This window comes from Cannabis sativa, chromosome 4 (assembly GCF_029168945.1).
Source record: "Cannabis sativa cultivar Pink pepper isolate KNU-18-1 chromosome 4, ASM2916894v1, whole genome shotgun sequence".
Classification (NCBI taxonomy): Eukaryota; Viridiplantae; Streptophyta; class Magnoliopsida; order Rosales; family Cannabaceae; genus Cannabis; species Cannabis sativa.
This window is the reverse complement of record NC_083604.1, coordinates 50,229,905-50,248,351: the sequence shown is the minus strand read 5'-3', so window position 1 is coordinate 50,248,351 and position 18,447 is coordinate 50,229,905. Positions and strand designations below refer to the sequence as shown.

Genomic DNA, 18,447 nt, shown 5'->3' with positions numbered 1-18,447 from the left:
AATAGGATGTCGTATAATAAAAGAAATTAATAGTATAGTATTTTTATAAGATATCTTACCATATGCACGTGATACATCTCATAGGTTATAGCAGCAACACGTTTATTGACATTTGACAAGGATGGAATGGATATGTCTATTTTCTTTTTTAAATGAAAAAAAAAAGTATAAAAAACAATAAAATGTAGCTTGTATAGAAAGAAAGAAATAAGAACAACATCAAATGAATGGACCCTTTCACTAGAAAATAAATAAATGAATGAATGGACAGGAGCTAAAGGAAATAAAAAAGAAAGAAGCCACTCAAAAACATCTTACTTTATGCGTCACTCTCACTTACACTCAACAAAAATATCAATTCCATGGCTATCTTTTCTTTTGCTTCCCAAACCAACCACCCATCATCATTCCCTTTCTAAATGTTTGGCATCACTATATATATATAAATATATATATATATATATTTTCTTCTTTTCAAAAATAAATGAATAAATAAATAAAACTACATTCTCTTGTGATTTTTTTTTTTTTCTAGAAATTAGCTCATTATATTACAACAAACTATAATGTACATCCTAACATGTTGGGGTATATTGGAGGCTTAGTTAGTTACCGTTATATTAGTTAGTCTGTTACTAACGGTATTAGGCAAGTTATTAAGATACCGTTATACTCCGTTTTCCTTTTCTTGATTTCTATAACATTACCATGTATAAATACCCTGTTTTGGGTCTCATAATAATACAGTTCATTTTTCTCTATTATGGTATCAGTCGCTTAAACACTCTCACGATCGCTGCCATGCCTAGAACTCGAGCAATTGGTTCCAGGAACTCCGGCCAAGCTCCATTGCCGAACAATTCATCCTCCATACTAGATGCTCCTCCAAATCCTCCGATCATTCCTCTAGCCTCTGCTATCACCGGAGACATTGTTCCTCCTTCGCCCAATGCGACAACACGACCTGTCCATGAAGGTAGTTCGAGTCCATATTTCTTGAATTCTAGTGATAATCCAGGACTCACCTTAGTCACTCCTCTCCTATCTGACAAGAACTTCCAATCATGGCGTCGCGATTTCGAACTCTCCGTTGGTGCGCGAAACAAGGCCGTCTTCCTCAAAGGAACTTTACCTCAACCTCCTATCGATCATCCACTGCATCACCATTGGTTTCGTTGTAATCAGATGGTGATGTCCTGGATCCTTCATTCTGTCTCGCCTGATACTAAAAGCAGCATTATGTTCTTGGATACAGCTGCTGAGATGTGGCAGGAGCTCAATTCACGGTATGATCAGGGAAACGGTCCTCGCATTTTTGAACTCAGAGAATCGCTCATCACTCTGCATCAAGGCGATGACTCTGTAAGTTCCTACTTTTCCAAACTTAAGTGCATGTGGGATGAAATCCAAGAACTCTGTCCTCAGATTCCTTGCACATGTGCTGCTTCCATTGATAACCTTGCTTTCTTGAATCAAGAACGTGTTCTTCAATTTTTAACAGGCTTAAATGAATCTTTTTACCCTGTTAGAGCTCAAATTTTGCATAGATCCCTTTCCTTCCCTGTCTAAAGTTTTCTCCATTGTTATCCATGAAGAAAGACAGCAAAAACTCAAAACCCCCCAGATTCCCTCTCTTGTTGCCTCTACTCAAGGTTCTTTTACTAATCCAGCTATTGCACAAAATCCCTCTGCATCTGCTGCTGATGCAAATCAAAATCACAACAAGCGAATGAGACCTTACTGTACAAACTGTCACAAACCTGGTCATTTGAAAGAAAAATGTTTCTTTCTCATCGGCTTCCCACCAGGTTATGGTGACAAGAAAAAAGAAACACAGGCAGTTGCTAATCAAGCATCTACTTCTACTGATCCTATATCTTTTTTAGCCAATCTGACTAAACCAAAAGACATTTAAAACCTCATTTCTCTTCTGACTCAGAAGCTGCAGCCAACTACTTCCACTTCAGAAGCTCAACCTTTTGCTTCACACATTTCTGGTAATATCAAACACAACTCAAACTCTCTCTGGATTGTTGAAAGTGGTGCTACTCACCATATTTGTTGTGACATTTCTTTATTTTCCCAATTACATGACATTCCCATTGCCGCATCCATTAAATTACCAAATGGCTTAAGCATTAAAATTCACAAATCAGGCAATATAAAATTTTCTAATCAACTATACCTATCCAATGTTCTTTATGTACCTGATTTTCAATTTAATCTGTTTAGTGTTCCTACTTTCCTCCAAACTCTATCTAACAGCATATTTTTCACAAAATCTTGCTGCATTTTACAAGATTCCCAGAACAAGAGGATTGGGATTGCTAAGCGTATTGGCCATCTCTATTTTCTGGTGCATGATTCACATACTGTCCACAATAACACTGTTTGTAACATTTCTTGTAATAATTCTCATTCATGGCATGCCAGATTTGGGCACCCATCTATGTACACTACAAATCTAATCAATAAAATATTACATTCTAAAGATCCTAATGTTTCTTCTCCTTGCTCAATTTGTCATCTTACAAAGCAAAAGAAATTGCCTTTTCTTTCGAACAATAACTTTGCTACATCTAACTTTGACCTCATACATATGGACATTTGGGGCCCTTTCCATGTCCAAAGTATTGAAAGTTTTCGTTATTTTCTCACCATTGTAGATGACCACAGTCGCTTCTGTTGGGTATATATGTTAAAAACAAAAGCTGAGGCATAACTCTATATCCCTCAGTTTTACACTCTAATATACACACAATATGCTACAAATATCAAAGCTATCCATTGTGATAATGTAAAAGAACTAAATATGACATCTTTCTATGCTCAAAAGGGTATCCAAATCAACAACTCTTGTGTTGAAACACCTCAACAAAACTCTGTAGTTGAGTGAAAACACCAACATATCTTGACTGTTGCTCGAGCTTTGGCTTTCCAATCCTCCCTTCCCCTAGCATACTAGCCTTACTTTATAAACACTATTGTTTCTCTCATCAATAGGAGCCCTACCCCCTTATTAAAATATCTAACACCACATCAAATCTTGCACAATAAGCAGCCTACCTGCAGTCACTTGAGGGCTTTTGGCTGCCTTGCGTATCCATCCTCTTTACCTAGTAAGAGACATAAATTCTCTCCCCGTACTCATGCTTTCATCTTCATTGGTTATCCCAATGGCATGAAAGTATACACCCTCCTTGATTTAGCCAACAATGCTATTTTTCATTCTCGAGATGTTATTTTTTATGAAACCATCGTCCCTTTAAAAAGTTCGTTAAAATCTGATCTCAACAATTTCTTTGCCAAACCTGCTGCACCTATCCCTGCTGCAACATTTCACCCTACTTCTATCCCTTCACAACATATTAACACAAATTCTCATGCTAATCCTCCTAAGGACCCCCCTCCTGTTGCATCTAATGATACAACAAAGACAACTAAAACTGGTAGAATTACTTCAAAACCTATCCACTTAAAAGATTTCATATGCACATCTTCTACTGCATATCCACTTGACAACTATATCAAGTATGAAAGGCTCCACAAATCATTTCGAAATGCCATACTCTAAGCAAATCTCGAACTCGAGGCAACTTCATACAGTCAAGCCTCAAAATTTTCTCAATGGCTCAAGGCCATGGATAATGAATTTTTTTCCCTCAAACAAAACAATACATCGTCCATTGTCTCCCTTCCACCAGGCTGCCATGTTATTGGAAACAAATGGGTATATAAAATTAAATACAATTCTGAAGGTGAAGTTGTATGATACAAGGCTAGACTCATTACAAAAGGTTACAATCAACAACATGGTATTGACTATGTTGACACTTTTGCACTAGTTGTAAAATTCAATACACTTAAACTTTTTCTTGCCCTTGCTGCCCTCAACAACTGGTCTCTTCACCAAATGGACATAAACAATGGCTTTTTACATGGTGACCTTGATGAACAAGTCTACATGAAAATACCTAAAGGCTATATACATGAGGGGGAGCTCCCTCCTAATGTTGTCTGCAAATTAAACAAGAATTTATATGGTTTAAAACAGTCCTCTAGGCAATGGTTTGCCAAATTCAGTTCAACTCTACTTAGCAATGGTTTCACTCAATCTCTAAATGACCATTCCTTATTTATAAGGTCATCCAATAACTCTTTTCTTGCCCTTCTTGTCTATGTCGATGACATAGTTATTGCAAGTAACAATGACTTGGATGTCTCTATTTTTAAAAAATTTCTAAACTCAAAATTTCAACTCAAGGATCTTGGTCCACTTCGTTTCTTCCTTGGATTAGAAATAGCTCGATCCAAAGTAGGTATTGCTATCTCTCGAAGACCTTTTACCTTGCAAATTCTCACTGAAACTGGATCCCTTAGAATCAAAATAGTCTCCGCTCCGATGGAGGCCAACCTATCTCTCAACAAAGACATTAGCCCCCCCTGTTTCTAACCCCACTTCCTACAGAAGTCTCATTGGAAAACTACTATACTTAATGCTAACACGGCCTGACATCACATATGTTGTCAACTGCCTCAGCCAATTTCTCAGTGACTCTCTACAACCTCACATGAAAGCTGCCACAAGAATCTTACAATATTTAAAAGGTGCTCCTAGACAAGGTCTCTTTTTCAGCTCCTTTGCATCAACACCAAATCCATTCCAACTTCACGCCTTCTCTGATGCTGATTGGGGAACATGTCCAAACACAAGAAGATCTATCACCGGTTTCTGCATTTTTCTTGGCTCCTCTCTAATATTCTGAAAGTCTAAAAAGCAAACTACTGTCTCCAAATCTTCTGCAGAAGCTGAATATAGGTCCATGGCTAACACCACATGTGAACTCCTTTGGTTGATCAACATCCTCAAAGATTGTGGCATAACACACTCAACTCCCGTAACACTTTATTGTGATAACCAAGCTGCTCTACACATTTATGAAAAATGCCATGTTACATGAACGTACTAAACACATCGACATTGATTGCCACATTGTTCGTGATCAAGTCAACCAGAAATGTATCAAACTAATCCATGTACCGTCAAAACACAACACGGCAGACATAATGACTAAAGCTCTTTTCCTAGCTCAGTTTAGTTTCCTTTTGTCCAAGATGAGTGTTATTAATCTCTACACCTCATCTTGAGGGGGAGTATTAGAGGCTTTGTTAGTTACCGTTATATTAGTTAGTCTGTTACTAACGGTATTAGGCAGGTTGTTAGTGTTGGGTTTTATGCCCTAAATAAAACTCTGTTTCAATGTAATCCAGATTATTCAATATCAATAAAGTAACAGAAGTAATTTTTCATTCACTTGTGTATGTTTTGGTTCACTTAATCAATTGCTTGTCTATTTGATTTATAAATTCATCCAAACCCCTTTCACATACTTGAACATGTTTATTGTGTTGTCAACACAGTGGAAAATAAACATAACTATGTGAATAAAGTATTCCTAGATTTATCAGAACACTGGGTTTCACTGATATGACAATCTACAACAGAGTTTACTTACATTTGGAGAAATGTTATGTTCTTTCCAGAACATAGGTTAAAGTAAAGCTCACGTTGGATGCATGGAGTATGCATTGGAATGGACCGATATTGAACTTTGAATTAGATTTTGAAACTTACCGTAAACATCTATTCAATTCAATATCATAAGTTGATCCTAGATCACATGATCTAAATCCTGATATGGTTAGGCTTAATTTCAAGAGTGTTATTCGTGTTCTTTGATTTGTTAGTTAAGCCTAAATCTTTAGTCTGGGCAATACATACATTTTGGGAACACGGTAGTGCGATTGAGTGGGAGCGCTAACATAAATATGGAATCTATAGCTTCTATCTGGCGAATAGTAAGCAAAGGGTGATTTCCTTCGAGCTTAACCAAACGAGATAAATGATTGAGTACTCATTTCACTTAGTTGAAATATCATTTATACAAATAAGTGTTGTTTTAAGGATAAAATACATTGTAGGGTGTTACGGTAATTTAAGTCCCTTTACAGTGTAAATCATCCATATAGAGGATCATTGATCACATTAGGATTATAACAATGGATAACTAATAATGTGTCTATATGGTGGAACATATAGAGCATTCTATATACTGAGAGTGCAATTCTGAGTTCTATGTGTGGATTCAACGAAGAATTAATAAGTCAGTGAATTTAAGTGGTAAATTCTAGATCTGCTTATTGGAAGCTCGGATATATAGACTCATGGTCCCCTCACTAGTTGAGATGATATTACTTGTAAGACTCATTTAATTGATTTTAATTAATCAATTAAAAATTCTCAAGATGGACTTGTCTGTTTGAGAATTAATCACTTATTAAGGGCAAAACAGTAAATAGAGATTTTGAAGGGCATATTTATTAATTAGGAAACTTTAATTAGTTTCATTATTAATAAAATAAATGATAATATATTATTTGATAATTATTTTTTTTAATTATTAAATAATTAGATTTGTCATTAATATGGTTGAACAATGGAATTGACAGTTTTTCACAAAACAGGAAACTATCAGTGTAGGAAAAGGAAAGTTGGAAAAGTGGCAAGCCTTGTTTCCACATTGCCTAGGCCGGCCACTTAGCTTCCTTTTCCCTTTGATTTTTTCAATTCCAAATGTCAATCATAGCCCTTGGTGGTCTTCTATAAATAGAAGGCAAAGGCTTCAGAGTTGCACACAACTGAAAAAGCTTTTCACAGCATTATTCTGAAAGAATTTTCTCTCAGAAAATTCTCTCTGAGCCGCCACCCTCTCTCTCTCTCTTCCTTCACTGTTTCGAAATGTATGAGTGCTAGAGTAGTGCCCACACACATCAAGTAATACCTCAATCATAGTGAGGAAGGCTGTGTAGAATTCAGAAACAACAAAGAAGGACTTTCGGGCTCAGATCTTGATTATACTCTGCTACAGAAAGGAATCAAGGGTTAGAGATCTGAGTGGGAGGAGACATATATTCCGCTGCAATCACTGTAAGATTTCTGATACTCTTATGTGTTTAATTTCATATCGTTTTAGAAGTTCATATTTAGGTTGTTAAATCAACATACTTGTGAGTAGATCTAAGTTCCTGGTAAAATAACTTCCAACAGTTAGGATACCGTTATACTCTATGTTTTCCTTTTCTCAATTTCTGTAACATTACCATGTATAAATACCTTGTTTTGGGTCTCATAATAATACAGTTCATTCTTCTCTAATAGAGTATCAACCCAAGTTTTACATTGGAAGAATAGGCAAGAGTTGTCTTGAATATAAGTGTTCTTCTTACTTCATTAGTATGAGACCTCTTGGGAAGGTTCCCAAAAACAAAACTGTGAGGGCTTAGGCCCAAAGCAGACAATATCATACTAATATGAGAGTCAAGGTGAGCTAGCGGCCCGACAAGGTGAAAGAACGGGGCCCAACATAATAGCACCTCATTATAAGTAGGGGTGTTCATAAAAACCGAAAAATCGAAACCGACCAGACCGTAATCGAATTTTTGGTTCCACGTCATCACCGAATTTGGCTGTCGGTTTCGGTTTTTTTGACATGGCGGTCTGTTTTGGTTCTTGAAATAAAAAATAATTTAACCAAAAAACCGTCAAAACCGCCAAAAACCGCCGAAAACCGCCTAAAACCGCCAAAAACCGCCTAAAAAACCGCCCAAAACTGCCAAAAACTGCCTAAAACCGCCAAACCGAAAACCGCCAAAAACCGTACGGTCGGTTTTATAGAGTTATAATTTCTAAACTGTCGGTTACGGTTTTCGTAAAATAAAAATCGTAACCGACCGGTCGGTTATAAAATTTTAAAAACCGACCATAACCGACTGATTTTCACCCCTAATTATAAGGTGATTTGTGTATAGTATATTTATTATATTATACACAATTCACCTTACAAGCTTTCAAACCATTCCAAATCAACTTTAGATAATTTCTTTGGTAAGACTCCTAAGAGTCTAAACTTCACATCCTGCATCACTCTAGAAATCAAAACACTCAATGTTGGCAAAGAACTATTCCAAAATACCACATTCTAACCCTTCCAAACATAATACACTACCGTAGCTACTGTTGTAGCAAAAGCTTATCTTCTAAATCTCATGCACCTCCTCTTTTTAATGGCTTTTAACACCCTCATTAATCGAGAGTCAATCCGCTTCCAACCCAACCAATCTGAGATAGCCTCAAAACATTGCCTGCTATAATAACATTAAAAAAATAAGTGGCTTGTTGTTTCCACTTTTTGTGCACAAATCAAACAATTATCATCATCACTAATATTGAACTTGAATAATCTATCATTTTTCTGAAGCTTATTTAACACAGCCAACCATATAATAAATTTATGTTCTGGAGTGATAAATCAGTCCCAAATCTCCCCATACCAGGACATAACTTCTTGTTCAGTTTCTCATATCCTTGCTTGATTGTATATTTGCATATCGCGGCTTGTCGGAGACTAATTACTTGCTTGAACTTCTCTTTGGCTTGCACTATTTGCCTCCAATACCAACTACTATGCGCAGTATTCCTGTAATCCCACCAGTTTTCACCCTTGATATAAATATCATGGATCTATTTCATCCATAGTGTGTCTTGTTTAGTACCTATCACCCAAAAATATATTCCAAGAGCCGCTTGATTCCATTGCAAAAGCCTCTTAAACGCCAAACCACTTTCCTTTCGAGGCCTACACAAATCATGCCATGAAACATATCCTGCACCATTAAAATCTATTGTCCCCTTCCAAAGAAAAAAAAAACGACAAATTGCATTTATTTATTTCAGCATCCTTTAAGGAAGAAGCATAATCTATGCCCAATATGAGTGAATAAAATCAACACCTAACTAATTAAAGTTACTCACCCAGCATAAGAGATAGGGCGAGAGCTCCAAACTCTGATTCTAGCAACCATCTTTTCAATTAGACCATCACATTCCGCATTCGATAATCTTTTTGCACAAATAGGTATTCCTAAATATGTAAACGACATATTACTTCTCGAAAAGCCAGACATATCAATGACTCTCTAAACTTCTTGCAGATCCATGCCACAAAAATAGAAGGTTGGTTTAGCTTCACTAGACTGTAATCCTAAAGTCTGTGAGAAAAGCTTCAATCCTTCTAGCTTGAAGTAAATTGACTTGAAGTCCATATTACAAAACAATAAAACATCATCTGCAAAGCAAAGATAATTTATCTTCAAGCCTCGACATCGTTCGTGAAACAATAAAGGGGATATTGGATCACCTTGGCGCAAGCCTCTCTTTGCCTCAAAAAAACCATGCACCGACCCATTCATCATTAAGCTAAACCTGGGAGTTTTAATACATATCATAATATTTGTATAAACTCTTAGGGAAAATTGAATGCCTGTAATACCTCTTCAATGAACTCACATTCTACCGTATTATATGCTTTTTTGAGATCCAGCTTAATCATGTAGTTGGGTCGAGAATTAGCCCTTCCATAATATCGCACCAAATCTTGATAAACTATTATGTTATATGCAATATACCTTCCCCAAACAAAGCCACTTTGATTCTAAAAAATCAAATCTGGAAGGATATTTCTAAGCTTAGAGCAAATCATTTTGGTAGCTATTTTATAGAGAACATTACAATAAGAGATTGGTTGGTAGTCACTGTTGGAATTTATTTTACCAGGATCTTAGATCTACTCACAAGTATGTTTATTAACATCCTAAATATGAACTTTCTAAAACGATAAATTAAACACATATAAAGTTTAAGAAACCTTACATTGGGTGCAGCGGAATATAATGACTCCTTAGTTCGGATATCTAGCCCTTGATTCCTTTACGTAGCGAGCATTATCAATATACGAACCTTTGGATCTCTTTCTACGAATCTTTGATCTTTGAAACTCCTTTCTTGATGATCTTTCTTCACGATCTTCCTCACTATGATTGAGGTATCACTTGATGTGTGTGGGCACTACGCAATCCTTAAGGATTTCGAAATTCTCAAGAGGGAAGAGAAGAAGTGACGGCTAAAGATAGGGAGAGAGAAGGCTCGAGTTTTTCTGCGAAGGAAAAATAGAAAATTTAAGTGTAAATTTCACGAAGCCTTCACTATCTGTTATAGCATTCCACTAGGGTTAGGTTTGAATTATTTGGCATTAAAATAATGAAAAAATCAGTTTAAATTTCCTACAAAAGTGGCTGGCCCTACACTTAGTGGATTGGGCCTTGCTTTTTGCAATTTTGCAATTTTAACACCTTTTGTATCTGATTTTCTCAAAAATACCAATTTCCTAATTCAACCATTTAAATGCCAATTCTAACTATTTAATAACTATAAATAATTATTAAATAATATTGTCATTTATCATATTTATTAATTGAACCATAGAAAGTATCATAATTAACAAATATGCCCCTATAAACTCTTTCTTTACAATTTCGCCCTTACTTAGTGAAAAATTCACAAATAGACATAGTCTAATTTGAGAATTATAATTGATTAATCAAAACCAATTACATGAGTCTTACAAGCAATATTATCTCGACTAGTGGGGGGACCATGGAGTGCATATAGCAGGAGCTTCCAATAAGTAGATCAAGAATTTAGCACTAAAATTCACTAACTTATTAATTCTTCGTTGAATCACGCATAGAACTTAGAATTGCACTCTCGGTATATAGAATGCTCTATATGTTCCACCATATAGACACATCATTAGTTATCCATTGTTATAATCCTAATGTGATCAATGATCCTCTATATGAATGATACACCTTTGTAAAGGGATTAAATTACGGTTACACCTACAATGTATTTATTCCTTAAAACACTTGACCGTATAAATGATATTTCGGCTAATGTGAAATGAGTACTCCACCATTTATGTTCGTTTGGTCAAGCTCGAAGGAGATCATCCTTTGCTTACTATTCGCCGAGATAGAAGCTATAGATTCCATGTTTATGCTAGCGCTCCCACTCAATTGCACTACGAGTGTTCCCAAAATGTACGTATCACCACGACCTAAAAGTAGGCTTAACTAACAAATCAAAGAACACGAATAGCCTTTCAAGATTGAGCTTTAATCATATCGGGATTAAGATCATTTGATCTAGGATCAACTTGGCGATATTGACTTGAATAGATATTACGGTAAGTTTAATAAATCTAAGTCAAAGTTCAATATCGGTCCCTTAGATGCATACTCCATGCATCCAACCTAAGCTTTACTTTAACCTTGTATGTTGGAAAGAACATAGTATTTCTCCAAATACAAGTAAACTCTTGTTGTAGATTATCATATCGGTAAAACCTGTGTCGATAAATCTAGGAAACTTTATTCACATAGTCATGTTTACTTTCCAATGTGTTGACGGCACAATAAAACGGGATCAAGTATGTGAAAAGGGTTTCGAATGAATTTATACATTATGTACATATAATCAAGAAATAAATCATGTGAACCATGCAACATTAAATGTTGTTTACGATCTATATTAATAAGTAAATTTGATTATATTGAAATGAGTTTTATTTAGGGCATTAAACCCAACAAACTCCCACTTGCACTAATATAAAACAAAAAGTGCGTTTCAAATAGTCTCGGCACCTTGATATACAAATCAAGTGTAGTAGTAGTAAACTCCTCGTAATAGGATGCGAAAGGTTGAATTAAACACAACCTTTTCTCCACCATTACTCTTCCTTAATCACAAAACCATTGATAATGTGAAATTCCTCTCTATATGTCTACTCTCTTGGGATGTTTGGATTCTATACCTTTGGCAACTACTTTTGGTTAATCGGGAAATTAACACTAGTAGTTTAAGGCAATTTGGAATGGTGCAAAGATGTATAGAACTTTCACTTAGAGCGAATAAGTACCTTTCACTGCAGCTTTAACATTCGGTCTCTCTACGGTAGACCTAGAGACTTCGGATAGGTTTTTACACTTCTCAGAAATCACTATTCCACCCCCGGAAGTAATCACCATCTTATCGGAAAGATTTACTAGCACATAGGCAAATTTCGAAATCGATATGGTGTAGTCAGAGTTTTAAACACACCACTTATTGACTAACATATAGTTCCTCTTCTTTATCTTAGGATTTACTTGATTGTCTTCCAATGTTCTTCTCTGGATTAATCGATGCCTACTCATTACTCCCACTTCAACGACGGGTGTACGTGCAAGGCATACAAAAGCATATCTAAGACCTCTCACTTTGTTGATGTAAGAAATTCTTTCATGGTTTTATCTTTTACGGAATAGTTAAGACTTTTCCTTAGATAAATAAAATCTATACCTAAGAAGTTGTGAAGCTTCTATAGATTGCCATTAGAAAGAAAATGCTTCGGCATCTTACTAAAGTAAGTTGCTTGCATTAGAGTAAGTAATTACCGGGTATACCACGAAAGCCATAGGTTTAGATAAACTCAAACCTATAATACTAGGAACGAGGAAGTTTTGTTAAGTCCATAGAATAGACTTATTAACGAAAATTTCCTTTTATGTCCTTGTAATAGAAAACTTTAGGTCATTCCATGTGAATGGATTAAACCATAGTTCTATTGGCTTTCTTCTTAGTTTCTTATCTTGACAATCCATTACTTGTTTAAACTCGCAATGGATTTTAATCACTTGTGTCTCCCGAGTCATAAGAAGGTGAGTTCTAGAAACTCTCCCACTACGACAAGGTACGTGAATTATGTCGAAGAAAACTAAATGGTATTGATCTCTTCGGTTGTGACAAGACAACGAGAGGCGAGTGGGATCATCATATGTTATAAGATGATAGAACACTTTTGGAATCGAGAATAAATATCTCCTTTATTTCTTTACTTGTTTTTCGAGACTTAGTCATTTTCTTAGAAAAGTAGTATTTGTTTGAACAAACACTTTCTTATCTATTGACAATGGGATGGTCCACCTCTAATCACTTAGAAAAGCTGACAAACCATGGTTAACGAGTTCTAGCCTTTCTTAAGATTTTGATTAGGTCATCCATGAATCTAGTAATGATTTACATTAAGTATACAACCATTACATCATTACGAAATTGTATTACCATAGAAGGATTTAGGCAACGACTAGTAACTAATCATCAACATGCAACTCGAAATTTACGGGAGGTAAGTTTGGATATAATTCAAAAATCAATTTAATGATCTTTGAGCTGCATATCTACTAACTATTTCTCCACCTGTCAGTTCGCAAGATCTTTAACCACTTACCTTAATGGTTTTAACCATTGCTTAGAAATTTATGAAATTTTTCAAACATTTCAAATTTCTTTGCATAAGGTATAATCTAGAGTTATCGTTTTAAGAATACAACGAAAAACTCATATCCACCCCTGAATGTACATTCATCTGCGAATGAGATGAACTACTTTCAGTGGATACGGAGCATATTAACTCTTTGCGAGAGATTGATCTTGTCAAATCCACTTTATGAACAAGATACAAATGCCATAGATTAAGAAAATGTGGTAGTGTCTATGATGACATAGGTTTAGTTACATCGAAAGAGTTCTTAGAATACTTAGTGGATCTGGTCACGAGAATACCTAACTCATATTCCATACGGTTTTTAATCCATTAATAGAAGATGGATATTAAACACTTGAAAAAGTGTAAGCTGTATTGTATTACGGAATTAGAAATATAAGAAAATTTCTATTTGGAATCTAAAATTAAAGTCAAAGACTTAAATTTATACCAAATATTATGAGTAATTCTATCTTGGACCAGAAACCTTTACTAATACAAACTCTAAGTCAGATTTTCCCATACAAGTAGGAGATTTCTAAGATTGAGGATTTATATCAATTGGGAATAGAATTTCGGGATTATAATCATATGCGTCATATAAAATGACATGAAATGATTTATAGACCATTCATCCAATGATATGTTTTGAAAGCTAATTCGAAATGAATAAGCTAAGAGGAATTAGGATAATTTCGTTTAAAATAAGAATCCAACGATGCTTCGATTAGCGAAAGTCAAAGTAATCTTATTTATATAATCTTCTTGTTTCATATCATAAAAATACTAGTCTAAGGTGTCATCAATGGATGAACAGCTAGATGTCGCATATACAATATTTATCTTTCGAGATCTAACACTATTATGTATGTCTAATGGTGAAAATCCACTAGGGATTTATCTCGTTAGATAAACAAGCCAAGTTAGACCAACAATGAAGATTCGAAATTAAACTACAACTTAATAACAGAAAATAACATGGTTCAATATAAATTCATACACAATTCAGAAATTATAAGCATATAGCAAGTAGGAATGACAAGTGAAAATACTAAAACTTACAATCCTAAATAATTTCCAAGGTTTTCAACAAGGCGATATCGGTGTCGTTTAGGCGAGAGTCAAAGCTACCATTCATTGAATAGAGTTGTCGGCTGTCTAAAATGTTAAACATTCTAGCAACCTTTTATTCGATCAAGATTGGAATTCGGCGTTGTCCTAGTTTAGGCGAGAGTCAAGGCAATTCTATCTTATGAGCTTCCACCATTGTTTCATAATTTGCAAGTCAAGTATGGTCGCCACCATTAGGGTGATCCATACCATACAAAACACTTACAAACTACTTATCATGCGAGGTTAAACGGTGCGAAATTGCTAATGAACGTTCCTCCATTAGGGAGGATTACTCACTAAAACAAACGCGGTGTAAAACCCACAATGGAGATCGAATGTCTCTATAATAAAGCTCAATATTTGAAAAGAGTTGTATTTTCTTTTATTCTCTTTATTTATTCTATTTATTTTAAATATATATTTATTTAATTAAAATTTCCAATTTAGAATGAAAAATTCTAAATATAAATTTTAATTTAATATTTATAAATTTTACTTAGATGGATATGAAAATAACATGAATTATTTCCATCTTAGTAATAATTTCCAATAAATATTTAGAAAAAAAAATATTTAAGTTGTTACAAAATTAATTTAAATTAATTTACAACTCAAATTTAATTTTCTATAAATATATATTGCATTTCGAAAAATTAAAGTATATAAGAATACAATTTTCGAAAAATGCATATTAAAATAAAAAATAAATCTGGAAAAATTATTCTAATTTAATGTTGGCCCAAAATTAATTAATAAAATTAATTTACAACAAAAAATATAATTTTCCTATTTAATTAAATATATAAGAAAAATTACAAATATTTAAGTATGATGATGAAAATCAACTTAAATATTAATTTTCTATTTAATTAAATACACTAGAAAAATACTTCAAGCAAAAATATCACCTATCTAGATTTTCCTTTGACTAATTAATTCTATTTCTAATAATATACTTTAATTCAATTTATTTTAAATTAATCAATAAATGAAAAAATCATTGATTTAAGTTGATCCAAGAATTAATTAAAATAATTAATTTACAACTTAATCTATTTTTCAAGATAAAATTCGAAATTCTAGCATTTAAGAAATGCAATTTCGAAAATTGATTAATAAAATAAAGAAAAAATATATTTTGAAAATTATTTAAATTTAGTTGAAAAAATAAATTTCAACTAAAAATAATTTTCTATTTAATTAAATGTCATGAAAAAGAAATATTTAAGTATGATGATAAAAATCAACTTAGATATTTAATTTTCAAATTAATTAAATGTATTAAATTCAAGAAATAAATAATTAAGTGTAGAGAAGGCTTAATTATTAATCTCTAGTTTAATACTAGGAAAAAATATACTTAAAATAAATTGTACCAAAATTAATTATTTAAATAATTAATTTCACAATGTATAATATTTTCCTATTTAATATTAGAAATAATAAGTAGTCTAGAAATAACTATCTAGAAAATATCTTATTTGACTAAGTATCTTTTCCACAAAATTTGAAAAAATATCTAATTTAAGTTGTATTAGAAAAAAATCTAGAACTTAAATATTTTTCAAATTTAAATTTAATTAAATATCAAAAATTAAGTTGTAACCACTTAATTTGAAAATATTCCATTTAAGTTAATATTCGAAAAGATATTAACTTAAAAAATATCTAAAGAATCTTAATAACCAATGCCTAAAATTCCTCAACTTAATTTTGAAATTTTGAATTCAAAAGATATTCGGATTTAAGTTGGTTAGTTGAAGATAACTAAATATCAACTTAAATAGGAATATTTAATGAAAAATTTAAATTAAGTTCGGAAAGAATCTAGATGGTTATAATTCTATATTTAATTAAATACAAGAAAATACACACAGTTTAGATTAGAATAAAAAAAATTATTTAAACTATGTTTTTCTTAAATTAATTTCAAAATAAATGAAATTAATTATGTTGCTAATCAATTTTTATTAGGTTAAACTAGTGTAATTAACCTAGTACAGTCATTCAAATCAGGCAAATGGGCCTTCACAATTGGGGTGGTTTGTGTGAGAAGTCTTTGGAGTTCGGTATGTCGTACCCACTTCTATGGCTCCCAACTGCATACCTGAGGCCCAAAGAGGAATTTAACCTTAATAAGAACAAGCATTATTAATTGAATAAGCCCGATAACTAAATGGGCCTAAATAAATTCTATCGAAGCTATGATAATTTATTTTAGCAACAACAACCTATATGTATCTATAATCAAATTAAACACATAGGCTCACACGTACACTTTGGATGGGTCTATCATGTTGCTTAGGTCATACACGAGATGAAAAGAAGATTGTAAATATACATTTACAAATTATTATCTTGACCAAGGGAGCCATCGGATCATTAGATACGGCAAAAAGTAACCATGGCTATTTGCGATCAAGTAATAATAGGTTTTGAAAACTTACAAAGCAATTTAAACACATCTTTCATAACGACGGGGTTAAGTTTGGATAGTTGGAAGTAGGATTTATTTAATTTTAAATAAATAATTTCGAATAAATAAATAATTAAATTAAAAAAAAATTTAATATTCGAAAAATAATTTAAAAAAAAATTAATTTCGGAATTTAAAATTAAATTTCGAAAATAAAAAAATTTAAAATTAAGCACTCTTTTTTATGTTTATCTATTTAAAATTACGCTGATTATAAATATCTATTTTAAATTTAAATAAGGTCAAAATATCTTAAAAAGATTTAAAAAAAATCTTAAAAGATAAGATATTTTTAAATATCTTAAAAGATAAGATATTTTAAAATATCTTAAAAGATTTTATAAATATCTTAAAAGATATTTTTAAAATATCTTAAATATCTTAAAAGATATTATAAATATCTTAAAAGATATTATAAATATCTAAAAATACGAGCCTTAAATTTAAAAAAAATATAATCGAAATTTAAAAATAAGATAGATTTTTAAGCGAAAAGACAAATACTAATTATTCGAATTGAATTACACTAATATCTTGAATTAATTTAAAAAAATTAAATTAATTCAAAATGATAATTAAATTGAATTAGGAATAGTAATAGTATATATACTGGACGCACAAAAAATTGGAAGTTAATTCCATAGAAAAAGTATGAAAAATTGAAGAAAAAGGAAAAATCCGAAACTGTACGGACAGTTGCGATCACATGAAACTATCAATGATAGATTTTTGTCAAATCTTCAAAAAAATGTAACTAATTCAAATAAAATCCAAATTGAGTTCTGTAAAAGGCTAACTTGCTTAATTTTTTCCATACTATCCAATAAAAATAATTCCAGAAACGAAATCACAATTATTTTTCACGAAAATTTCACAAACATCAATCGATCATCAAATAACACTCGATACAACATGATACCATCCAAAGAACATACAAACAATCGTTTTAAAGTCCAAATTTCTTGCAAGTAAATCAATTACCATGGCTGCGAGGCCAGTTGTTGGAATTTATTTTGCACCGGGATCTTAGATCTACTCACGAGTATGTTTATTAACATCTTTAAATATGAACTTTCTAAAACGATAAATTAAACACATATAAAGTTTAAGAAACCTTACATTGGGTGCGGCGGAATATAATGACTCCTTCGTTCGGATATCTAGCCCTTGATTCCTTTACGTAGCGAGCATTATCAATATCGAACACTGGATCTCTTTCTCTGAATCTTTGATCTTTGAAACTCCTTTCTTGATGATCTTTCTTCACGATCTTCCTCACTATGATTGAGGTATCACTTGATTTGTGTGGGCACTCCTGTAATCCCTAAGGATTTCGAAATTCTCAAGAGGGAAGAGAAGAAGTGACGGCTAAAGATAGGGAGAGAGAAGGCTCGGGTTTTTCTACGAAGGAAAAATAGAAAATTTAAGTGTAAATTTCACGAAGCCTTCCTATCTATTTATAGCATTCCACTAGGGTTAGGTTTGAATTATTTGGCATTAAAATAATGAAAAAATCAGTTTAAATTTCCTACAAAAGTGGCTGGCCCTACACTTAGTGGATTGGGCCTTGCTTTTTGCAATTTTGCAATTTTAACA

General features: G+C 32.8%; 1 protein-coding gene across 1 annotated transcript; it reads left to right on the top strand.

Moving 5' to 3' along the window:
- The first annotated feature begins 801 nt into the window (after window positions 1-801).
- LOC115713313 (uncharacterized) lies at window positions 802-1,915 on the top strand. The gene is made up of 2 exons (XM_030641792.2): window positions 802-1,480; window positions 1,530-1,915. Exons 1-2 carry the CDS (start codon window positions 802-804, stop codon window positions 1,913-1,915), a joined length of 1,065 nt encoding a protein of 354 aa, XP_030497652.2.
- Window positions 1,916-18,447: the final 16,532 nt, after the last annotated feature.